The 27105-nt window shown below is 35.4% G+C and overlaps 1 protein-coding gene across 1 annotated transcript; it reads left to right on the top strand.

Moving 5' to 3' along the window:
- Window positions 1–20689: 20689 nt before the first annotated feature.
- LOC111157231 (ribosomal protein L18-like) lies at window positions 20690–26825 on the top strand. The gene is given in 3 exon segments (XM_022518515.1): window positions 20690–21194; window positions 26252–26698; window positions 26701–26825. Coding segments are annotated over 3 exon segments (1077 nt in total).
- The last annotated feature ends 280 nt before the right edge of the window (window positions 26826–27105 follow it).

The raw sequence follows: 27105 nt of genomic DNA, 5'->3' as shown, positions 1-27105 counted from the left end.
ACAAGTGTCTCTTTGGATCACTACATTTGTATCATTGGGGTAAATACCCAGTAGTGCAATTGCTGGGTAGTAGGGTAACTGTATTTTAAGGAAAAATGTTTTGTAGTTTAGTACCTTCACACTTTCTTCTTGCTTTTGAATAAGGGATCCCACATTTCCATTTGCACTAAGCCCTGCAAATTGTGTGACCTGCACTTATTACAAGTATTATCATAAAGAGAAACAAAGAGAATTTTAGCCATTCTCCAAATAAATTTTTATTTTTAATAAATACCACAGTAAAAAAATGAAGCTATGGTATTATAGAAGTTATTGTCCTTGTCTATTCAAGATATTTTCCCAGCCCCATTTCTTGTAAAAATGAGTGAATATGTGACCCAGACTGAAACCATTATAGTAACCCAATTGTATGACCCCAGTGACTGACACAGGATAAATATGCCATACTTTCATGCAAGCCAAGTCCTTCTTTGGGATTTTTCAGCTGTAGGTAGTGGTGAAATGTCTCCCTTATCTCTAGTCAAGGAACTGTGAGAATATCAAAAAATTATGAGGATATGTCACTAGAAGTGTCAGAAGCTATTTTTTCTGTCAGGTATAAAAGCCTAGGAAGAAGAAGAAACTAATTTTTTTTTTTTTTTTAATTTCTTTTCAGCATAACAGTATTCATTGTTTTTGCACCACACCCAGTGCTCCATGCAATACATGTCCTCCTTAATACCAACCACCAGGCTCACCCAACCTCCCACACCCCGTCCCTTCAAAACCCTCAGGTTGTTTTTCAGAGTCCATAGTCTCTCCTAGTTCACCTCTCCTTCCAATTTCCCTCAACTCCCTTCTCCTCCCCATCTCCTTATGTCCTCCATGTTATTTGTTATGCTCCACAAATAAGTGAAACCACATGATAATTGACTCTCTCTGCTTGACTTATTTCACTCAGCATAATCTCTTCCAGTCCCGTCCATGTTGCTACAAAAGTTGGGTATTCATCCTTTCTGATGGAGGCATAATACTCCATAGTGTATATGGACCACATCTTCCTTATCCATTCGTCTGTTGAAGGGCATCTTGGTTCTTTCCACAGTTTGGTGACCATGGCCATTGCTGCTATAAACATTGGGGTACAGATGGCCCTTCTTTTCAGTACATCTGTATCTTTAGGGTAAATACCCGGTAGTTCAATTGCAGGGTCATAGAGAAGCTCTATTTTTAATTTCTTAAGGAAACTCCACACTGTTCTCCAAAGTGGCTGCACCAACTTGCATTCCCACCAACAGTGTAAGAGGGTTCCCCTCTCTCCACATCCTCTCCAACACACGTTGTTTCCTGTCTTGTTGATTTTCGCCATTCTAACTGGTGTAAGGTGGTATCTCAATGTGGTTTTAATTTGAATCTCCCTGATGGCTAGTGATGATGAACATTTTTTCATGTGTCTGTTAGCCATTTGTATGTCTTCATTGGAGAAGTGTCTGTTCATACCTTCTGCCCATTTTTGATATGATTATCTGTTTTGTGTGTGTTGAGTTTGAGAAGTTCTTTAGAGATCCTCGATATCAACCTTTTGTCTGTACTGTCATTTGCAAATATCTTCTCCCATTCCATGGGTTGCAGCAACCTAGATGAAATGGATGCATTCCTGGAAAACTATACACTTCCAAAATTGAACCAGGAAGAAAATGACAACTTGAATGGACCAATATCTAGTATGAGATTGAAGCAGTGATCAAAAACCTCCCAAAAAACAAGAGCCCAGGACCTGATGGATTCCCTGGGGAATTCTACCAAACTTTCAAAGAAGAAATAACACCTATTCTCCTGAAGCTGTTTCAAAACATTGAAGCAGAAGGAAAACTTCCGGACTCTTTCTATGAAGCCAGCATTACCATGATCCCCAAACCAGGAAAAGACCCCACCAAAAAGGAGAATTTCAGACCAATATCACTGATGAATACGGATGCTAAGATTCTCAACAAGATCCTAGCAAATAGGATCCAAGAGCACATTAAAAAGATTATCCACCATGACCAGGTGGGATTCATCCCTGGGTTACAAGAACAGTTCAACATTCACAAATCAATCAATGTGATAGAACAAATCAATAAGAGAAGAGAGAAGAACCACATGGTCCTCTCAATTGATGCAGAAAAAGCATTTGACAAAATCCAGCATCCGTTCCTGATTAAAACACTTCAAAGGATAGGGATAGAGGGAACATTCCTGAACTTCATAAAATCTATCTATGAAAGACCCACAGCAAATATCATCCTCAATGGGAAAAAGCTTGCAGTCTTCCCGTTGAGATCAGGAACACGACAAGGATGCCCACTCTCAACACTCTTGTTCAACATAGTATTAGAAGTCCTAGCAACAGCAATCAGACAACAAAGAGAAATAAAAGGTATCCAAATTGGCAAGGAAGAAGTCAAACTCTCTCTCTTCGCAGATGACATGATTCTTTATATGGAAAACCCAAAAGACTCCACCCCCAAACTACTAGAACTCATACAGCAATTCAGCAACGTGGCAGGATAGAAAGTCAATGTACAGAAATGAGTGGCTTTCTTATACACTAACAATGAAAATACAGAAAGGGAAATTAGAGAATGGATTCCATTTACTATAGCACCAAGAACATAAGATACCTGGGCATAAACCTAACCAAAGAGGTAAAGGATCTGCACTCCAGGAACTACAGAATACTCATGAAAGAAATTGAAGAAGACACAAAAAGATGGAAGACCATTCCATGCTCTTGGATTGGAAGAATAAACATTGTTAAAATGTCTATACTGCCTAGAGCAATCTATACTTTTAATGCTATTCCGATCAAAATTCCACGGTATTTTTCAAAGAGCTGGAGCAAATAATCCTAAAATTTGTATGGAATCAGAAGAGACCCTGAATTGCTAAGGAAATGTTGAAAAACAAAAATAAAACTTGGGGCATCACGTTACCTGATTTCAAGCTTTACTACAAAGCTTGATCACCACAACAACATGGTACTGGCATAAAAAAAGACACATAGACCAGTGGAACAGAGTAGAGACCCCAGATAGGGACCCTCAACTCTATGGTCAAATAATCTTCAACAAAGCAGGAAAAAATATACAGTGGACAAAAGACAGTCTCTTCAATAGATGGTGCTGGGAAAATTGGACAGCTATATGTAGAAGAATGAAACTCAACCATTCTCTTACACCGTACACAAAGATAAACTCGAAATGGATAAAGACCTCAATGTGAGACAGGAATCCATCAGAATCCTAGAGGAGAACATAGGCAGTAACCTCTTCGGTATCAGCCACAGCAACTTCTTTCAAGATATGTCTCCAAAGGCAAAGGAAACAAAAGCGAAAATGAACTTTTGGGACTTCATCAAGATCAAAAGCTTCTGCACAGCAAAGGAAGCAGTCAACAAAAACAAAGAAACTAATTCTTAAAGAAGCCAAAGGGAGAAAGGAAGAGGACAAAAAAAGACTCATAGCATTGAGACCCTATTTTATATATCTGAGATTCTCAGAGCTGTCCTGTCCTTGCAGTTTGTTTTTCTTTTTTTCCTTTCTTTCTGGATTTAGAGAATTATCCTATATACTTTCAACACATTAATTTTCTTCCTAAGCTAGTTGGAGTTAGATTTCTATCACTTGCAACCAAAATAAACCATACTGTTAGATGGATGACAACTTTAAATAATCAAAATTATAATGCTAATCATTGTAGAGTAATTGTATTGTGTAAAATACATACAATAGCTCATTTGACAGTATCAATTCTGTGAGCAAGGTAAGATAAGTATTATTAGAGGTGTGTCTTCCATACATTAGATGGCAAGCTTCATAAAGGAAAAAATGCATCTTTTTTTTCAAATTTTATATTACCCAGCAGCCAACAATATTTTAGAAATAATAGAACTGAGATTTGGGGGACACTATTGACCCAAGTTTATACAATGGTAAGTGGCTGCTGAACCACTGGTTCCCCTTGACAACCAGTATTTTCTATATTATGATTGGCTCTGTTTTTGCCATTGGCTACACAAAGGTGAGCAAGATCTAAGTCCCTAGTCCCAAAGAATTCAGAGTCTGGTGCAATGGTTCACAAAGACATACTCCTTATTTCTTAGTATGTCCTTTTCCATTTTGTTGAAATGATGAGTCTGGTGGTAGGTTTGTCCTAACTACATTTACCAAAAGGTCTCATAGTACCTGTGAGATAGCAAGATAGGTAGATAGATATCATATTTTAATTTTTATCAAATGATAGGATAATTTCCTGGATAAAAATGACCTCCCTCCATGGGAAATCTGCCACATCCAGTACAGTACTAAAACCTGGCATGTGATGGACACTTAACGAGCTATATTGCTGCACTCCCCACCACCACCTCCAATTAGTCTTATTTAGAGGTGATGTATTTGGGTACTTAAAAGATTGGGATTTTGAGGGGTGCCTGGCTGGCTCAGTCTCTTAAGCGTCTGCTTAGACATCTCAGATCATGGTGCCAGAGCCCATGTGGAGCCCCAAATGGAGCCTCGTACCAGGCACCTCCTCAGGGAATCTGCTTCTCCTTCTCCTTCTTCCCCTCCCCCAGCTCAGGCTCTCATTCTCTCTCTCTCTCTCTCCTTCTCTCTCTCTCCCTCTCTCTGTCTCTCTCTCTCTCTCTCTCAAGTAAATAAAATCTTTTTTTTTAAAAAATTGGGATCTTGAGACAAAAAGGACTTGGTCAAATTTCTGTTCTGCTACTTACGAGCTCTATTACTACTAGAAAGTTTCATAATTTTTTGTGTGCTTTACTTTCCTTATCTGTAGCATGGGAATAATAACAGTACTTATCTCAGGATTTTAGTGTAAGGACTAAATGTAGTGTTGCAATGTAAAGCACTTAGCCTATATTTTGCTGCATAGTAAATTTTAAATTTGGGGATTTTTTCCTAACCCAAAGTTAAAATAAAGTATAAGAAATACCAGCAGGTGATTACATAATCAAAACAGTGTGATCTGTAATAAATAAAAGGCATGCACAATGCTATAATAGCGCACTGTCATAATTAAATAAATAAGAAAGGTTTACAGACAGCACTTTTTATGATTTTGCCACTAAATATCTTTATTTAATTCTGTTTTGACATTACTATTGATATCACAACCACATTATTTGCAAGCACCTAGTTTATGAAACTTGTATGGTTCATATATTATCAAAATTAAAATAAATTACAAAGTAAACTGTTAATTCTATAGTTGAGGTCAATAAGGAATACCCATTGAAATCTTTTTTCCCCTATTTACCTCCTTTTGAGAATAACACTACCCAAATTTCTTTTGGGGATTAATATTATTTAAGTCTGAACATGAATTTAGAAGTATTCAATGGATTAATCTACATATCTTGTTAATTTGTAGTAATTGCCTTAACTTTTTTCTATTCTAGTTTTTAAGAGATTTGAATAGCAAAGTAGCATGCATTGATTAAATTTGTAAATTGACAAAGTCTATTAATTTGGGAAGCATACATTTTATGCAAAATATCTGTAACACATCCTACTTATTTCAATGTAGGATGAGCGAGTATGGTGATCAACATGCATGCAGATCAAATACCAGCTTCAGCCCTATAATATTTTTTTAAAAGAAAGAGTTGCTTTCAGATGCTGAATTTCAGTTATTTCTCATAAACATTTTGAATAGTTGCTCAGTTATAATACATTTATTTAATGTCTACAAATACTGTATGTATTTTAGCTTGCCAAAGACTTCCTTTGTTTCATAACATTTCCGTAGTATAAATCAGGGGTCTGCAAACTGCAACCCATGGGCCAAATCCAGCCTGAAATCTATTTGTGAATAAAGGTTTTTTGGAACACATCCACCCACTCTCAAATGTTTACATATTGGTTGCTTCCTTGGCTTTATAATGACAACAGTGTTGTGACAGAGACAGGAAGACCTTGAAAATGTTCGCTGACCTCTCATCGAAATAACTCAAACCATTACATCATTTCTCTAATATCATGAATCTGTGCCTTTCCACTGGAAGTTTCACTAAACCAAATTTGATTTGGGAACTCCTTTCAACTTTGTTTCACTTTCTTTCCTCTGCCAAATTTGTTTAGATTTAGTATAGACCCACTGGTCACATCTAATAAACATATATTCATTCCATGCCTAACTGTTCTATTTGAAGTTTCCTAGAGTTAAACAATTTTAGGAGTCTCCTTTTAATCTTTACTATTCTAAACCTCTCATACATGACACATATGATCGCCCCACCAAGAAAGAACTCCTCTCTCATTGTTTGGCTCTGATATATGATAAAATATATCTCTCGTACCTATGGGTGCTCTTCTATAACTCTTCTTCCTCTCACCCTCTGTGAATGTTCTTCTTGGCCTTCTAGTTTCACGCTATGTATATTCATTAAAATTTTCATTTATTCTCATTATTTTAATCACATCTATTACTGCTGACTCCAAAAAGACCACCAACAAATATCTGCTGGTCAAACAAATTTGAATATATTACTTGTTGTAATTAGGGAAAATATTACTTTGACAGTTTTAGTAGTATCTTAGAAGGGGAAAGTCAAAGGCAGATGTTTATAAAATTTGAAGGCTTGATTTAAAGTACCTTTTTCAAAGCAGGGATCTGATTAGAATTGGACAAAATTTGTGATATAGATTTTTAAATGTATGAATTGGTGAATACAGCAAAGCGAGAGTTTAAAATATGTCTTGTTGAGTACATTTTTGATTAACGGAGGACTTTTCCCACTGAGTAATCTGAGAATGGGGATATTTACCCTGATGAGTAACCTCTCCACTTGAGAAGAGCAACTATTTGAGCCAGCTTACTGTTTAGATAGGTAACTTCTCAGAAAGTTCCTGAAACAAAGTTATTTGCAACTTTATCTTCATAGGCAAGAATTTCCCAGATAGTAATGTTAAGACTAATATCCTTACATCTCATCCTGTTGAACAGTATGTCTGCAGGAAATTTGTTTTCAATTCTATTCCAATAACTATCAAACATCATCTACAAAATGGTCCATTTACTATGGTTCCCTACTCTACCAGCTCTCATTCCTAGTTTCCTTTCTTTTTCATCTATTTCAGGCATCCTTCCCACACCCACTCCTCTGGCAACCATCAGTTTATTCTCTCATAGTTGTTTTATTCTTTTGTATTTGAGTCTGTTTTGAGGAGGTGGAGTTGTTCATTTTGTTTTTTAGACTTCACATATAAGTGAAATCATATGGTATTTGTCTTTTTCCATCTGACTTATTTTACTTGGCATAATACCCTCTAAGTCCAACTATGTTGTCACAAATGGCAAGATCTCATTCTTTTCTTATAACTGAGCAATATTCTATTGTATATGTGTGTGTGTGTGTATGCATATATATATACCAAATATATACCAAAACTTTTTTATCCATTCATCTATGAACACTGCATTGTTTCCATATTTTGGCTATTACAAATAATACTGCAATAAACATAGGGGTAATATATCTTTTTCAAATTAGTGTTTTCCTCTTCTTTGAGTAAATACTGTGTAATAGAATTACTAAATATGACATTTCTATTTTTCATTTTTTTAAAGATTTATTTATTTATTTATTTGACAGAGAGAGATCACAAGTAGGCAGAGAAGCAGGCAGAAAGAGAGGAGGAAGCAGGCTCCCTGCTGAGCAGAGAGCCGGATGTGGGGCTTGATCCCAGAACCCTGGATCATGACCTGAGCCGAAGGCAGAGGCTTTAACCCACTGAGCCACCCAGGCGCTCCCATTTTTCATTTTTTAAAGAAAAATATACTCCATACTGTTTTCCACAGTGGTTGTTCCAATTAACATTCTCACTAAAAGTGCATAAGGGTTCCTTTTTCCTCCATATCCTTGCCAACACTTGTTATTTCATGTCTTTTTGATTCTAGCCATTCTGACTGGTGCAAGGTGATATCTCATTGTGGTTTTGATTTGCATTTCCCTGATAATGAGTGATCTTATGATATGTCTGTTGGCCATCTGTATGTCTTCTTTGAAGAAATGTCTGTTCGTGTCCTCTGCCCATTCTTAATTGGATTATTTGAAAGTTTGGTAATATCTTTATATGTTTAGGAAACTAATCCTTTATTGGATATGTCATTTGCAAATATCTTCTCCCATTCCATAGGTTACCTCTTAATTTTGTTGATTGTTTCCTTTACTGAGCAGAAGACTTTTATATTTTGATGAAATCCCAAGAGTTTGTTTTTACTCTTGTTTCCATTGCCTCAGGAGACCTATCTAGAAAAAAAGTTGCTCAGCCAATGTCAGAGAAGTTACTGTCTGTGTTTTCTTCTGGGATTTTTATGTTTTCAGGTCTCACAATCAGGTCCTCAACACATTTTGAATTTATTTTTGTGTATGGTACAAGAAAGTGGTCCAGTTTCATTCTTTTGAATGTTGTTGTCCAGTTTTCCCAACACCATTTGTTGAGGAGATTGTCTTTTTACCATTGCATATTCTTGCCTTCTTTGTTGAAGATGAATTGACCATATAATTGTGGGTTTATTTCTGGACTCTTTATTCTGTTCTATAGATCTATGTATGTTTTTGTGCCAATTATATACTGTTTTGGTTACCATAGCTTGTACTTTATCTTGAAATCTTGGATTGTCATATCTCCAGTTTTCTTTTTTCTCAAGATTGCTTTGTCAATTCAGGGTCTTTTACGGTTCCATACAAATTTTAGGACTATTTGTTCTAGTTCTGTGAAAAATACTGTTGGTATTTTAATAGGGATTACACTGAATCTGTAGATTCCTTTGGGCAATATGGACATTTTAATTATATTAATTCTTCCAATCCATGAACATGTCATATCTTTCCATTTGTTTGTGTTGCCTTCCATTTCTTTAATCAGTGTCATAGTTTTCAGAGTACAGGGCTTTATTTTTTAAAAATGTGTTATATTTATTTCAGAGAAAGAGAGCATGAGAGAGAGAGAGAGAGATCCCATGCAGGGGGAAGGGGTAGAGGGAAAAACAGACTCCCCATTAAGCAGGGAGCCTGACACAAGACTCGATCCCAGGACCCTGGGGTCATAACATGAGCCAAAGGAAGATGCTTAACCAACAGAGCCACCCAGGTGCCTGAATACAAGTCTTTCACCTCTTTAGTTAAATTTACTCCTAGATATTTTGCGATTTTTGGTGCAATTGTAAATGGGATTTTTTTCTTAATTTCTCCTTCTATTACTTCATTATTAGCATATATAAATGCAAACAATTTCTGTATAATTTTGTATCCTGCAACTTTACTGAATCCATTTGTTAGTTCTACCAGTATTTTGTGGGGTCTTTTAGGATTTCTAAAAATAATATCATGTCATCTATGTCATCTGTAAATAGTGATGGTTTTACTTCTTCCTTAGCAATTTTAATGCTTTTTATTTATTTTTAATTGGTTTGTTTATTTATTTATTTTTTTAACCTTATGGCTGCAGCTAAGACTTTGAGTATTATGTTGAATAAAAGTAGTGAGAGTGGATATCCTTGTTGTTCTTGATCTTAAAGGAAAAGATTTCAGTTTTTCACTATTGAATATAGTGTTAGCTGTGTTTTTTTAAAAGACTTTATTTATTTGAGAGAGAGACAGCAAGAAAGAGCATGAGAGGGGAGAAGGTCAGAGGGAAAAGCAGACTTCCTGTGGAGCTCAGAGTCCCATGCGGGACTCAATTTCAGGACTCCGGGATCATGACCTGAGTCAAAGGCAGTTGCTTAACCAACTGAGCCACCCAGGTGCCCTAGCTGTGGTTTTTAATATAGGGCCTTTATTGTGTTGAAGTATGTCCCTTCTAAATACACTTTGTAGAGAGTTTTTACCATAAATGAATGTTGAATTTTGTTAAATATTTTTTCTGCTTCTAATTAAATGATCATATGATTTTTAACCTTCATATGGGTAATATGATGTATCACATTGATTGATCTGAGGATATTGAACCTTCTTGTATCTCTGGAATAAATACCACTTGACTTATTTTGTTGAGAATTTTTGCATCTATGTTCATTAGGCATACTGGACTATAATTTTCTTTTTTTGTAGTCTCTGTCTGAGTTTAGTATCAGGATAATGTTAGCTTCATAGAACACAATTGGGAGTTTACTTTCTTTTTCTATTTTTTGGAATATTTTGGGAAGAATAGGTGTTAGTTCTTTAAATGTTATAAAGAAAGTCATTAGGAAGGCAAAATACATTTGTAGTACTGTAGTTTAAACAATCCACATATAAATGGACCCACACAGTTCATTCCTGCTTCTCAAGGGTCAACTGCATAAGGAAAATCTTTATTTGCAAGGTTGTCACCTTCTCTATAACGGGAAGAGAATAATGATTTAATCTCTAGAACTTTTTATCAATGGAGAAAACAATGACCTCAGTCTGTATAATAATTATACCCTTGTTTATTGTACTTTTCCTGGTAACCCTCTGTAACTGGATTCCCCACCTCCCAATATTTTCTTTTGTCTTTAGCTGGAGATGGTATTTAAGGTGGCAGCTTGGGCTGTTTCAAGGACTTACTTAGTTTTCCTGTGTATCTTCTGGTTATATGTGAGGTATACATGCTATTTAACTTCTATTTCTTTTTATCCTTAATCTTTTATTAAATGGGTGGCTCAACCAAGAGCTAAGGAGGGTAGAAAGAAAATTATTTTTCCTTCCCCACAACTTTCAGCATTCAACTAATCGTTACGTGCTACCTGTTTACTCTATGAATCTCTTTGATGAAACTCTACAAAAAGGTGATGAGATTGGTCTAAAGAAGAAGTAGTTGCACAGAGTTACATACATAAGACCAGAAGATGGCCAAGGAGAACATTCACAGAGAGTGACAGAGAAATACAACCGAGGGAATGTTATGAAGATGTAGGAGAAATGGGATATTACTGTGTGTCAGAGCCAGGGAATAAGAGAGGACTTCTTTTGTTGTGGGGCAATCCTAATTGTCATGAATAAAATGTTTACAATAATAATTAAAAATAAGTACTTATATTAAACAATGCAAGAGTTTATTATTAGCTTGAGGTTTAGGATTATACAACTTCCAGAAATGCAATATAGAAAGAAAAGTTTAACTTACAAGGCAAATGATGGGAGAGAGAGATCTGGAAACCATTGGTAAAACTGAAAGCAAAATTTCCAATGCTATGAAAAATCTTAATTCAAACCTACAACCAATTAGAAGTTAGAGGTCCAAATCATTCAATTTCAGTATTCAATCAGTGTTGAATAATATTAAGGTTAATAACCAAATACCCTAAGTAGGAAGTAGAATGAATATTAGTTGAATTGAAATAATGAACCTTCACTATATTTGTAAATCCTCCAGGAGTAAAGGCAATATATTGTTGCTCTGTCTTAATGTACCCCAGAGGATAGAAGCTATAGAAACTAACAAGTCTCAACAAGTTGTTGAGCTTCCCTCAACCACTTCTTCAATTCCTTTCCTCCTGCTGATATTCTGATCATGGATAGTTTGATATTTGGGGAAATTATTCCAGTTACCCATTGTCAATGAAGTCCCCATTATAACAAATAGATCTAAGCTGTTTTGGCAATTCTGTGACTGTCAAGTTCTTCTGGTACATATCAGCAGCCTCTAATGATTAGAATAAATGGAGGAGGATCAAACTCAACATCCCAAAACCAAAAAATCCAGTCAAGAAATGGGCAGAAGACATAAACAGACATTTCTCCAAAGAAGACATACAAATGGCCAACAGACACATGAAAAAATGTTCAACATCACTCAACATCAGGGAAATCCAAATCAAAACCACAATGAGATACTACCTGACATGGTCAGAATGGCTAAAATTAGCAACTTGGAAAACAACAAATGTTGGTGAGAATGTGGAGAAAGGGGAACCCTCTTACACTCTTGGTGGGAATGCAAACTAGTGCAGCCACTCTGGAAAACAATATGGAGGTTCTTCAAAAGGTTAAAAATAGAGCTAACCTAAAACCCAACAATTGCACTATTAGGTATTTATCTAAAGGATACAAACATAGTGATTTGAAGGGGCACATGCATCCCAATGTTTATAAGCAGCAATACCTACAATAGCCAAACTATGGAAAGAGCCCAGGAGTCCATCAACAGATGAATGGATAAAAAAATATGTGGTATATACATACAATGGGATATTACTCAGCCATCAAAAAGAGTGAAACCTTGCCATTTGCAATGATATGGATGGAAATAGAGGGTATTAAGCTAAGTGAAGTAAGTCAGTCAGAGAAAGACAAATACCATATGATTTCACTCATATGTGGAATTTAAGAAACAAAACAGATGAACATAGAGGAAGGAAAAGAAAATAAAACAAGATGATAATAGAGTGGGAGGCAAACCAGTAAGAAACTCTGAACTCTAGGAAACAAACTGAGGGTTACGGGAGAGGGAGTAGGTGGGGGGAAAAGGTAATTGGGTGATGGGCATTAAGAAGGGCAGTTGATGTAATGAGTACTGGGTATTATATGCAACTGATGAATCACTAAATTCTACCCTGGTAACTAATAATACAGTATATGTTAACTAAATTGAATTTAAATAAAGAATTTAAAAAAAAAAGAAATGGAGGCTGCCTATCTTCTACTCTGAATCCTGCTACCAGGAGAAAATAATTCTCAGACCAAATTCCACTTATGGTCCTAACATTTCTTGGCAACCCATTTATCAATTTTTTAAAAAGTACTTTTCTCTGCCTCAGATCCACCTTGCATGAAAGGCTCACTCTGAAACAAATGCAGTTACATTCTTCCACCCTAAATGGCAGGATGTGGAAACCTTGTAGTCATAGCAAGTGCTAAAGTTTTCAAGGAAGAGGAGATGCATGGTCAATAAGCTACAGATGTGAAGCACTGTGCCCAGAACATAATTTTGGGCTTGCCAGTTTTCATCATCTCATTCATATAAAGGAGATTAGTCTTCTTGCACTATTCTTAACTACTTAAATACCTTAGTGTTGATATTTTTTTTTAAAGATTTTATTTATTTATTTGACAGAGAGAGATCACAGCAGGCAGAGAAGCAGGCAGAGAGAGAGAGGAGGAAGCAGGCTCCCTGCTGAGCAGGGAGCCCGATGCGGGGCTCGATCCCAGGACCCTGGGATCATGACCCGAGCCGAAGGCAGAGGCTTAACCCACTGAGCCACCCAGGCGCCCCTGATATGTTTTCTAATCAAAATTACTTTTAACATTTCTTGTACAAATCAGATAATCCTAAGGTGATAGTTTCATTTAAGATACTTCACCTGTTAATAAGCTAGCCTCCAAGTGTTGCTATAGATAAAGATGCTTCTTATGGTAATTAGTCACCCCTAGGAATTTAATTAGAATTATGTTTTTTTCTCTTACTCATCGCACTGCTTATACAGTCCTACAGTATTTTAAAGTGAACATTCAGACAATATTACTCAGCAACTCCTGTAGTCTCATATATGTATAAGCACCAACAAAGCCTTTCTCACCCTCTGTAAACTTGCTGCCAAAATGTGGGAGAACTACCTTTTATAGAGAAGTGGGATAAACTCAGCTTGACTCTTGGCTCTGCTCTTAATGTATAATTTAGTATTTATGTCCATTGCCCCTACTACAATTCTAAATACTCTAAATACTTTAAATATTATCTCTTTCTCTGAATTACCACAGCACTTTCGGATCTCTTATAAGATACTTAAGGCAAGGTCCAGTCTGTCTTGATTACTGCTCTATTCATGGCCCATAGAAAAGTTTCTGATGAATGAATGTATCAATGAATGAACACATTAATGAATGAGCTGAGTGATCCCAGACTATTACTGAATCACTCTGAGCCTCTGAAGTTTCCTTATATAAAGAATAGAAATAGTAATAGTACTCACTTTATATTACTAATTTGATATCCTTAATTCAAGTGCACTTTACATAATGTTACCACATTAATTTTCTTGAAACACTATTTTATACAACCTTACCACTGACTGCACTTTTCACAATACTGTGCATAATTATCTCTTTTCTTGTCTGATCTCCCCACTAGATTGTGAACTTGTTGAAGGCTGAGACTTGACATTTTAAATTGTATCCCTAGATTTAACACGGTGAAAAGCACATAGGAAGTCTCAGTGAAAGATTGTTGAATGAATAAATCTGCCTGAGCCATTGAAATTGTTAAAACAAACCTAACCACAATTGCCCTCAAATATCTGAGTACCAATTTAATGTTTTTCTTACTTCCAAAGTTTGCCCACTCTGAAGATTTCCACTCTATTATTAAATTACATCATGTTAGAAGTTAGCTTTTCATAGAAAATGAATTCCTCAGAGTAAGTTAACTGAATCAGTTGATTTGTGGCTATGTGTACAAAGGCAAATGAAATAGAAAGTTGAGTAATTGTTATGTCAATTTAGTCAATATTGACAGCCATTCTAAAGTACTCACACAGTTTACTTTTTACTTAAACAGTACAGATAATTGTCTCAAATTTTAAAAGAATGACCCTGAATTTGTTCCCCACATGACATAAAACAGGTTGCTGTGAAATGGAAAATTAGAACTCATACAAAGATACGAGTACAGGAGTACTGTTCTATAAGTCTCAGAGGAAATAGTTTTAAAGTGATTTTCCCTATCAGACAGCTGCATGGCATAAGCCTTGAAGAGAATACCAGTGGGGAATATACAGCTTTCAAGGGAGGTACCAAAGAGTTGGAATTTCTATTTCAACCAAAACTCATTATTTACAATTCCACACCAGCAAACATGCTTAACCCTTTTTCAGAAACCTTTGTCCTACAAGTAAAAAGATAAAATTACTAGAGCCATAATATTTCCAATTGTTCTGGCATTATTCTAAAATAAACGGAGACCTTTAAATTATGAATTTTAAATTTTTAAATACAAAAAAATTGAAAAATTATATTTCCAATTCTAGTTCTTACATATTAAAATCATTTTCCTTCCATTCTTATCTTAATATTATTTTTGCTTAAAACCTGAAAATTATTCCAAGGGTTATAATTTATTTTACCTTGTTTTTATTTGATTTGTATTGTTAATCAGTTCCACGATTCATTAAAATTATTGAGTTGATTTAAATATTAAAGCATATGTGATAATCATATGCCAATTGTTAGTAAACATAGAATTTTGCTGGGAGATTAGGTTGATCTAGTTATAATTGAGCCTTGAATTTAGTGCTAATCTTCCTGGATTCAAATAAAGTGAGCATTATGGGGTTATATAGTTCTTACTTTTTGTAAATGGCACTAAAATTTTTTTTGCAGAGACAAATGTTATTGGCATTAAATTATTACATAAATTTGTACATGAATGAAGAACATGACATAGACATAGAGGCTATGACTGGCATTGAATTCCACTTTGATTTGATAGAAGATACAGAAATATTTTCCATGTGGCCATTTCTTATACAGACTCAAAAGTAAAATAAAAGACATGACAGAAAGTTGTGATCCAATAAAATTGTTGTTGTTAGAAAAAAACAAAAATTTAAGTTCTGTTGAGATAATCTCAAATTCCTTCTCCAACAATACTGCCCAGTCCCAGCAGTCTCACGAATACACCCTTCCTCCCTCTTCACTGAGTTTCCTGTCAACTCTTCAAATGCAGCAGCCCTAGCTGACCCTGGACCAAATCCACCCAACTAACCAGCTCCTAGATCCCTGACTAACAGAAATCACAAGATAATAAATGTTTGTGTTTAAAAGCTGTAAGTTTTATGGTAATCTGTTACACAATTGTAGACAACCAGCATGCAGATAAAGGAAATATTATCGGATGCAAATGAGCAAATTTCTATAATGTATATCTTTAAGGAAAAGCACAACATTTTATTCTCTGGACTGCAGGTTGGCTCAGTCAGCAGAGCATACCACTTTTGATCTTGGGATTATGAGTTTGGGCCCCATGTTGGGTGTGGAGACTAGTTAAAAATAAAATTTTCAAAAAAGGAAACAAATTAATTAAAAATAAAATAAAATAAAAATTTTATTCTCATTACTAAATCATTGTTATGACCAAATGGGCCTAACATCTAGACTCCCATAATGTAATTCTGTGGAGTCATTAAATGAATCAATAAAACTAGCTTTGAAATTATCATTTTGTGCCTGATGCATGTGCCTGTGTGGTATATCTATATATGTTTGTATACACTATAGTAATTATAATATTGAAACAGTCTCAGTATATTTTCTCTGCAGAATATTGTTGGTGCCAAGCACAATGCCTGGCACAAATTATGAGCACATTTTATAATGTTACATTGAATTTAATGGAAGTTTATAATAATGCTGACGCTTATCAAGAATTTAAAAATTTGTATTTTATGCTTGCTGGAGGGAAACATGGCATAGTTCAGTGATTCTTAAATTTCTATACACAGCAGAATCTATTAAAGAGCTTGTTTAGAACTCATATTTAAAAAAAAAAAAGAATTCATAGTCTCAAACCCAAGGCCCATGGATTTGGTTTGATATGTTGGAGGGAGCCACATGACTTGTATTTTTAACAAGTACGTTTAGGTGATTCTGATATAGATGGTCAGCATTTAATATTGTATTTTGGACATGTTCTTAAGTATAGCTCAGATGTTAGCAAGTCCCCTTTAATATCCAAACAAAATGCCTCAAGCTCTCATCCTCTCTACTGTGGAAATTTGTCACCATACTCCAGCCTCCAATATTTCCAATGGTTTCTTAAATATGATACCAAAAGCACAGACAACCAAAGAAAAAAATAGACAAATTTAAAATTCACCAAACTTAAAAATGTTTGAGAAAATGAAAAGACAACCCACAGAATAGGAGAAAGATTTACAAATCATATATTCAATAAGGGTCTAGAATCCAGAATTCTTACAACTGAACAACAGAAAGACAAATACCCAATTTAAAATGGGTGAAAGATCTGAATAGATATTTCTCCAGCAGCCAAGAAGCATATGAAATAATATTCAAAATCATTAGTCATAGGGAAAATGCAAACCAAAACCACACTATCACTTCACACCTACTAGGATGGCTATAACCAAAAGGACAGACAAAAAGAAGTGTTGGTGAGGAAGAAGTTGCAATCCTCATATAGTGCTGGTAGTAATGGAAAATGGTGCATACACTTTGAAAAACAGTTTCAGAGTTTCCCAAAAAATAAAAACAAAAAGTACTATATGACCCAGAAATTGCACTCCTGGAGCATACCTGAAATAATTGAATTATTTCAATTCAGATGTTCAAACAAAAACTTGTTGAATTATTTCAACAATTAATAAAAACTAATTGAATTATTTCAATTCAGATGTTCAAACAAAAACTTGTAAACAAATGTTCGTAGCAACATTCACAATAGCCAAAAGGTGGAAACAACCCAAATATCCATCAACAGATAAGTGGATAAACACAAGGTGGTATATCCATACAATGGAACATTATTTAGTCATGAAAATAAATGAAATAACGATTAATTCATAATACATCATAAATGGAAACATTATACTAAATGAAAGAATCCAGACACAGACACCCCTACATTGTTTGATTCCATTTATATGAAATGTCCAGAATAAGATAATTCATAGCAGCAGAAAGTAGATTTGTAGTAGGGGCTGGGGGATACAGAGATAAGAAGTGACTACTAATGGATATAGAGTTCCTCCTTAGAGTGATGAAAATGTTCTGGAATTACATAATGATGATCAATGCACAACTTTGTGAGCATAGCAAAAAAATCACTGAATTGTACACTTTAAAATAATTTTCACAGTATGTGAATTATATCTCAGTAAAACTTTTCTTTAAAACTTTTCATTTAGGGGCCTCTGGGTGGCTCAATTGGTTAAGTGTCTGCCTTCAGCTCTGGTCATGATCCCAGGATCTTGGGATCAAGCCCGTCTTGAGCTCTGTGCTCAGTGAGTAGCCTGCTTCTCTCTTTTCCTCTCCCTCTGCCTGCCACTCTGCCTACTTGAGCTCTCTCTCTCTTTCTGTCAAATAAATAAAATCTTTTTTTTTAAACTTTTCATTTAATAAAGTTCCATTTTAATTGGGCATTCCACACGAAAATTAATAAAAACGTTTCAAGTATTGTATTTCAGACTATAAGGCACATCACTACAGTTGTGTTTTGAGAGAAAGCATTTGTTAATATGAGAGCTAGTATCAAAGCTTTCTCCTTTCTTCATTCCAAATTTTATCAGGTATCATTTAGTTGGATACAAAAAAATCTGACCAGCAGTGATATAAATAGCAATATTTAATTATTTTTCATAACTAGAATTTTGGAATCAAGCTGTTTCAGAGCTGATTTTGGACTTCGGTGATTTCACAGTACTACTGCTAGGTTGATATCACTTCAATTCACTTGGCCATTCTGTTGTAATCAAAAGATTATTGCCACAGCTCCAAATACCACATTCATATACCAATATCTGAAACATGGCAAAAGGAAAAAAGGAATTTTTTCTTAGTTCTCACCTTTTTTTGAGGGGGGGATAATAACCTTTCCCAGGAAGCCCCCATCAGACTTCTTTCACTCGCAAGAATTAGGTAACAAGCCTATACTTCCACCAATCACTAACAAAGCAAAGGGTAACTTAAAACAACCATGATCCACTCCCTGGGGCTGGGAATGAATTTAGGGTTCTGTGTCGGCAAATAAGTGGAAAATGCCTGCCACAGGGCAGTCGAAATACTTTGCCACAATATCATTGGTCTCAGAAGGGCACAATAATTCTTAATAACTCTGATTACTGACTTCCTGCCACTTTACAAGAAATTCTATGTTGAGGCGCCTGGGTAGCTCAGTGGGTTAAGCCGCTGCCTTCAGCTCAGGTCATGATCCCAGGGTCCTGGGATCCAGTCCCTCATTGGTCTCTCTGCCTAGCAGGGAGCCTGCTTCTCCCCGTCTCTCTTTCTCTGCCTGCCTCTCTGCCTACTTGTGACCTCTGTCTGTCAAATAAAAAAATAATTTTTTTTTAAAAAGAAAGAAATTCTATGTTGTTGGAGAAAAAAAGCAAAACAACAAAAAAAATTGCTCTACATAGATGACCCAAGTGTTTGAGGAATAAAACTGATTTCTTTCCATAAAAATTACTACTGAATTTCCCTGATTATTCTAATTTTTATTGATCTCTCCTTCCTGATTTCCTTCAGCATGAATAACCTCTACTGAGGGGTGAATCCAAACATTGTGGGGAACTTAGTTTATATACAATTTGGGGAACTATATTTAAGAAAGTTAATATACAGTTAAGTTTAAAAGTGAACATTTGTTTAGAGTTAGGAAATAAATCACAACAAATTACACCTTTCAAGTTACTGACAAATACTACAAGCATTGAAAAAAATCAAGAAAAATAACAAATTTTATTACTTATCTACTGGATATATTCATTTTTTTGGATGCATAATATTGATCATATCTTCATAAGAGTAATATTTTATAAATCTTATTGTCTAGAGAGGGAATAGAAATTTAGTCTTTCTTTTACACAGTGGATCCTACTTGGTGGCTTTTCTAATATTACTAATAAATATGCATAAACATGTGACATCATACAGATGCATTCACTATTTATAATAGTGTTATAGAATAAGTGCCCTGCAAGCAGAAATTGTGATAAATTATATTTCATATAATTTCCATCAAAAATGAAAAGGAACATATGATCCTTTTATAATAAAATTATCAAGAACATTCCTGATAGGAAAGAACACTTGACTAGACTCTGGTGACAACTAAATCTTCTGCTAATAATTTTATATATTTAATGTTTGGAAGACTTTTGCATAAACAGGCTTCTGGTTTCATACATTTCAAATCTTGCTTATCCTTTATTTCCGTCATATTTCGTATTTCCAGTGCCAGGAGCTATAGGTCCTGTTCATATCACAACACACCTCCAACTTTGCATCTTTATGTTGTAGGCATAGGAGGCGATAGGAGTATTCCTGTAAACTACTCTTATCCTGGGGCAGCTAGTAATTACTATAAATAAAAGTAACTGTGAACCACATAGATAAATCCTCCTAAAGCCAAACTAAAAAATTTCCAACTCAACTTCCTCTTAGCCAGATGCCTAATGTGCTTGCAGCTACTTCAGTCCCAATCTATATGAGCCAAATGAAGGTGGGAAAAAAAGGTGAAATGTGGAAATGGCTTTGGAACTGAGTAATAGGTAGAGTCTCGAAGAGTTTTGAGGTGCATGCTAGAAAAAGCCTAGATTGCACTGAAGAGACGATTGGTAGAAATATGGGCATTAAGGGCAATTCTAGTTAAGACTCAGAAGGAAAAGAGGAGAACTATATACAACACTCTTATAATCTTAGAGATAAACATATAGCATCATGAACAAAAAGGTTGGTAGAAATGTGAATAGTGAATGCTAAAGATACTTCTATTGAATCTCAGATAGAAATGAGGAACATGCTATTGGAAACTCAAGGAAAAGTGATCTTTGTTATAGAGTGGTAAAGAACTTGTACAAATTGTGTTCTAGTGTTTTTTAGAAAGTATAATTTGTAAGTGATGAACTTGGATATTTAGCTGAGAAGATTTTTATGCAATTTGTTGAAGGCTTGGCTTGGTTTCTTCTTGATACTTACAGTAAGTTGTGAGAAGAGAGAAAATTTGAAGAAAAGATTATTATGGAAAAAGGAACCAAACCGGAAGATCTAGAAAATTCTCAGCCTATTCATATTGCAAAAATGAGAAAGCATGTTATGAAGAAAACATCAAGGGTATGGCAGAACAACTATTTGCTAAACAGATTATACTGTATTACTTACGGATTCAACCAACCAACCATTTCAGAAGAAACTGGAAATAAAGAGTTATACCAGGAGAAATTCTGCCAGCATGGCCTGAAGGGGACTGGAAGAAGGCTATCAGACTTCTGGGATTCTCCAGGATGGTCCAATAGAGCTATCTGCCTGCGAATGGGCTTTATCTTTCAAGTAAAAGGAAGAATTGCCCTGAAAGCAGTTCAGAGGTCAGCGGGGCTGCTACTGCTAATGTGGGCACAGGGGACACAAGTCTGGGACAGAGCCTTCTCCTCCATTCCAGAGGCATCAGGCAAACACCCAGAGCTGAGGGGGGAGGGCCACCTTCTAGAGCCAAGGAAGGGAGACTGTCACATTGCTGAACCAGGAGGTAGAGCATCAAAGTCAAAGATCATTCTTGAGCCTTAAAACCCAATGGCATTTACCTGCTAGGTTTTGGTCTTGAAGGTAACCTATAATCAGTTTCTTGTTTTCAATTTCTTCCTTTTTGGAATGGGAATGCCTGTGCCACTGATGTATTCTGGAAGCAGATAATTTTCTAGTTTCATAGGTTCACAGCTGTAGAGGACTTAGCTTCAGAATGCATGAAACCTGGAGTCTCACCAATATCTGATTTAGATGAGATTTAGATAAGACTTTGGAATTCGAGTGGATGTCGAAATAGATTAAGGCTTTTGTGGATGTTGGGATGGGGGTGAATGTAATTTGTATGTGGTAAGGACATGAATTTGTGGAGGGGACTAGAGGGCAGAGTATTATGGACTGAATTGTGTCTCCCCTAAATTCCTATGTTGAAGTCTTAACCTCCCAGTGACTGAGAATGTGACTGTATTTGGAGATAAGGTCTTTAAAAAATGATTAAATAAAAATGAGGTTATATGGTTGGTATATAAGATTGGTATCTTTATAAAAAGAAGAGATTAAGACAAAGACACATATTATATGAAAACACAGGGAGAAGATGGCTATCTCCAAGCAAAGGAGAGAGGCCTCAGAAGAAACCAATCTTGCTGACACCTTGATCTCAGACTTCTGTACTCCAGAATTGTGAGAAAATAAATTTCTGTTTAAGTTACCAGTCTGTGGTACTTATTTATGGCAACCCTAGCAAATTATCCCCCTAGGACCTTGCAAAGGACCCCTTCCAATAAGGGTTTCTGAAGCCGAAGTTTTATTAGTTTTGTGATATACAATCTCTATATCTCACAATTTATCTCTTAATTTCACTCTATCTTATATCTTTCATTAACTATTCTATCCAATTCTCCTGTAAAAGCTTCAAGGACATGGACAGTTTTCTGAGTTTTCAATGTCCACCCCATGCTTATCTTACCCCTCTTATGTCCCAAGAGAAGACTGAACACAGGAGACACTTAACAGTTTAACTGATTTACTCACCACACCTACATGTCATGTTACCTGGAATTCTTAAAGGATTATTGAAGAGAAAGCATTTGCCAACTCCTTAAGTTTAACTTCTTCTCTGAAGTTATGGTTATTGTAGTACAGATTTTTCACATAATACTTTTGTTAAAAGCCAGTGTAATTTTAGTATACTGGTGAATACTATCATAGGCTGAAATTATAATATATAAATGTTAAATACCAGGTATCAAATAAATATCTATTAACAACTAAAAATAAGAAAACTAATTTATATCCAGGACACATATAAATGTCATGAAAAGAGAACTATGGTAAGTGACCAACTGAGTGTTCATAACCATTAACTTCATGTTTGTTGAAGCCAGGGCCTACTCCAATTAATAAATTGTTAATACAGTTTCCCAAGAGTATTATACCCCTCTACCCCCATCTTGGAATCATAATCTGAAAAGCGTTTTTATATATGCATAATCCTAGTTTCACTTTTTCACATTTACAATTCTGATGAATATGTGTAAATAAAAATTGAATTTAGAAAGTAAACTCATGCCTGTTTAAATCTAAAAAGAACTACAAACATTCTAAATTCTAAACATCTGTAATGTATTGCTCCAAATTCTGTTCTTTTTATGATAAACTCTTAAAATTGGTTTGATTTCTATTTGCTATTCTTTTTTTTAAGGACTTCATTTATTTATTTGACAGACAGAGACAACAAGTAGGCAGAGAGGCAGGCAGAGAGGCAGGCGGAGAAAGAGAGTGGGGAAGCAGGCTTCCTGCCGAGCAGAGAGCCCAAAGCGGGGCTTGATCCCAGGACCCTGGGATCATGACCTGAGCCGAAGGCAGAGGCTTTTACCCACTGAGCCACCCAGGTGCCCCTCTATTTCCTATTCTTAAAATTAATTTAATTATTTTCCTGATTAATAATGTAATAGGCTTTACTCTCCTAATTCATTAAAAGAAAATACCCAGGGCTGGGAAACACAATTACTGTTATTTTCATAATGATTTACATGGTTCTCTTGATTGTTTCCTAGGTGTTGTCTTGAAAATGAGGTTTAGGATATCTAAATCCATATTCAAATTTCTGACTTTTCAAGGCAATCCGCAGACAGACATTCTTATCAATCAATAAAATCCCACAATCGAGCAAGCCAGTCCTTTTCTTTTTTTTTTATTTATTTCTTTTCAGCGTAACAGTATTCATTGCTTTTGCACCACACCCAGTGCTCCATGCAATCCATGCCCTCTCTAATACCCACCACCTGGTTCCCCCAACCTCCCACCCGCCACCTTCAAAACCCTCAGATTGTTTTTCAGAGTCCATAGTCTCTCATGGGTCACCTCTCCTTCCAATTTCCCTCAACTCCCTTCTCCTCTCCATCTCCCCTTGTCCTCCATGCTATTTGCCAGTCCTTTTCTTAAATGGAACCTTTGTTTTACCTGTCAGGTATATGGAAAAATGCTAGATATGGCCCTGGATAAAGAGTAATAAAATCCCAGCAGGTCACATCCAGGAGGAGGAACAAAAAATTAAATAAGTCTTATATTATCTAAGGTTTTACAATGTGAGGAAAATTAAAACTAAGTATTATAAAGTAAGAAAAAACTGTTGAATTGGATTTTCAAAAATCATGAACAAGAATGAAATGTACAATGAAGATATTTTAGTCAATGGGAAGCAGAATGTTTAAAGCATATCTATGTAAACTGCCTATTTTCAGTTATGGGTCAATGTTTTATATGTAATAAAATATTAGGGTTATTGGGCATCTTGACAAAATGGTTATAGTACTACATGTTTCTTGTTTATTTAACCAAAACCATATAACTGTTAATGGTTTCAGCTAATAACCTTACAAAGCAAAAAGCCTTGCTTCTCTTTAACCTGCCATACTGAAGGCTAAAAATGTGTTTTATAAAGGGCTTCTGCCTTGATTATCATCATCATTATATAACAGGGTAGGTAATGAATGTATTTTCTAAGTTGGGTTCCACGATATGAAATGCTGAAATAATAAATTATACTTTCATAAAATCATAAGACAAATAAAATTGAATTGTCCAACCAAAGTTTGGTTATTGACTAGAGTTCCATTAATTAAATATGCATTCTGACTTTAAAAATAATATGTGCTCATTGTAGAAAATTGAGAAAACAGAAACATTTAAAACTAATACTCCGTATACAGCTGTATCTCATTTTTTCTCATACATTGCATATCTTACACATCTCTCCGTGTACTTCATAATTTTTTGCAAACATCGTTTTCAGAGTTTTATTTTAATGGTAACTTACAATAATGAGCTAAGTAAAAGGTTACACTTCAAAATATATTAGACAGTTAGGGACGCCTGGGTGGCTCAGTTGGTTGGACGACTGCCTTCGGCTCAGGTCATGATCCCGGAGTCCCGGAATGGAGTCCCGCATCAGGCTCCCAGCTCCACGGGGAATCTGCTTCTCTCTCTGACCTTCTCCTAGCTCATGCTCTCTCTCACTGTCTCTCTCTCAAATAAATAAATAAAATCTTTTAAAAAATATATTAGACATATTTAAAACTAAATATGCTATGTCAAGAAAGAATATATGTAAGCAGAGTCTGTTATATGTTGTTTATTGGACAACACTACATTTTTTTAAAAATTATGTTTTAGTGGTTCATTTACTTGCTTTCTCATTTATGAAAATAAATAACCATGTCTGAATAAATATGTCTAAAACACATAAGAAAGTATGTCATTAATACTTTCTTAGAAGAACTTTTAATTTGGACTTCCCCTAATTGATAATTGTAGTTTCTGGTTAAATTGATGTAAACATACAATAATTCAAATACTCAGCCACAAGACTTTTTAACACCCTAAATTATGTCTTCCCTAATTAAGGAACTCATTAAGCTAAAGTTTAAGGTAGCATATACTTTCAGTACTTCCCTGAACTTAGGTCAGTCACTTGGTTTCATTTTTAGGCAGTGTCTATTCTGAGATTTTCCAGACCATTTTTTAAATGTTATTAAAAGATTATGACAAATTAGTGAACTGCTCGTGAACCTGTCCAAAGTCTTTACCAATAATTAAGAAAAATATCCTACTTTGTTCTTGATGTGGTTTCCTTAGAATAAGGAATAGTGAGAATCTTGAGATTATTTTTAACACATCCATTTCTAAAGAGAGAGAAAGAACAGGTGGCTTAAAGAAAGAATTTTAACTTATGAAAGTGACTAAATCTTTCTAAATCCATAAATAGTATCCAGTCCTCCAGTTGTTCAATTCTTAAAATTTGAGTGCTTTTGGCTATAAAAATATTGCATCTAATAATTTTCAAGTATGCTTTCAGTAATGCATTTTTTATTTAAAAATGTCTTAACATTGATAATGTCATGGTGAATTATGGAACTTTTCTATATTTAATTTTATTTGGTGCCATGGGCTATGAGGAAAAGATTTTAGTGAACTAAGGGCTAATAATAACTTCACTTTAACCTTAATTATTTTTCTTTATTTCTTTGTTCTTTTTTTATTAGCTAATCATAATTGAGTGCCCTTTAAATCAGGACACCAATGACACTTTGTTTCCAATTAACAGTAAAAACCTTCTTTGATCCTTTGACTTTTTTATGGGATGAATTTATATTTTCCAGACTAACATGCATGACAACATAATTCTCTATACTCATTAATATTCAACTTTGCTGCTTTAATGAGAGAAACCAGGAGAAATGTAATGTCATCTGCTTATCTAAAGCATTAGTAACTTTTGTTAATATAAAGAAACCAAAAATGCTTTTGAATAATAAAGCCAACATCAATTGAGCACTTGCTATATGTCAGACATCGTTCTAAATGTCCATTATGTAGGAACTCATTTAATACTCAAAAAAGCCTTATGAAATAGGAACTACAGACTAGTGAACACAAATAAATACATTTAACCTACTTTTAGATTTAGTGTTTTATTTATTCCTTGGTTCTATGTTACCACTAAAATGAAACTCTGAAAAAGAACAAACTGGTTCTCTCTTTTGTGACCTGGCTGAGCAGGAGGCACCATCATTGGAGTCAACATTTGCCACAAGGACGGAAAGTTTTGGCTCAAAGATCCCGAGATCTAGAACATCTACCTGAGACTGCTAGACAAACTGTACATGTTTCTAGCCAGACAAACCAAATCCACATTTTACCAAATTGTGTTAAAGAGGTTGATCATGAGTCTCACTAACTGGCCTCCTTTGCCCTTTTCCCAGATGATCCAGAAGATGAAGCTGTCTGGTCCAGAAGACAAAACACCTGTGGTTGTAAGGACTATAATCCATGATGTGCGTGTCCGGGAGAAGCCCAATCTGAAAGTGTATGCACTGCTGGTGGGAAGCCATGCCCAGAGGAGCATCCTCAAAGCTAGGGGCAAGATCGTCACCTTTGATCAGTTGACCCTGGACTCCCCCCAGGCCTATGGCACCGTCTTGCTCTCTGGTCCACACAAAGGCCAAGAGTATACAAGCATTTTGGCAAGGCCCCAGGAACACTGCCCAGCCACACCAAACTCCACCTGCCACAGAGAGGCGGGAAATTAGGCTGTGCCAAAGGACACAGGGCCAGCCTAGACTACAGAAACTAACCCCAGATCCTGGCTTGTTATTGAAAAGATTTTAGATGCTGAAAAAAAGGGAAAAGAACAAACTGATGGTTGCCAGAGGGGAGTGCGGGTGGGAGTTCAGTGAAATAGATGAAGGGGATTAAGAGGTATAATCTTCCAGTTATAAAATAAATAAGACATGGGGATATAATGTACAGCATAGGAGATATAGTCAACATAGGGAATATTGTAACAACTTTGTATGGTGACAGATGGTAACTAAACTTACTGTGGTAATCATTCTATAATGTACATAAATATC

Source organism: Enhydra lutris, unplaced genomic scaffold (assembly GCF_002288905.1).
Source record: "Enhydra lutris kenyoni isolate GAN:26980312 unplaced genomic scaffold, ASM228890v2 scaffoldscaffold53, whole genome shotgun sequence".
Taxonomy (NCBI): domain Eukaryota; kingdom Metazoa; phylum Chordata; class Mammalia; order Carnivora; family Mustelidae; genus Enhydra; species Enhydra lutris.
This window is presented reverse-complemented; position numbering and strand designations above follow the sequence as displayed.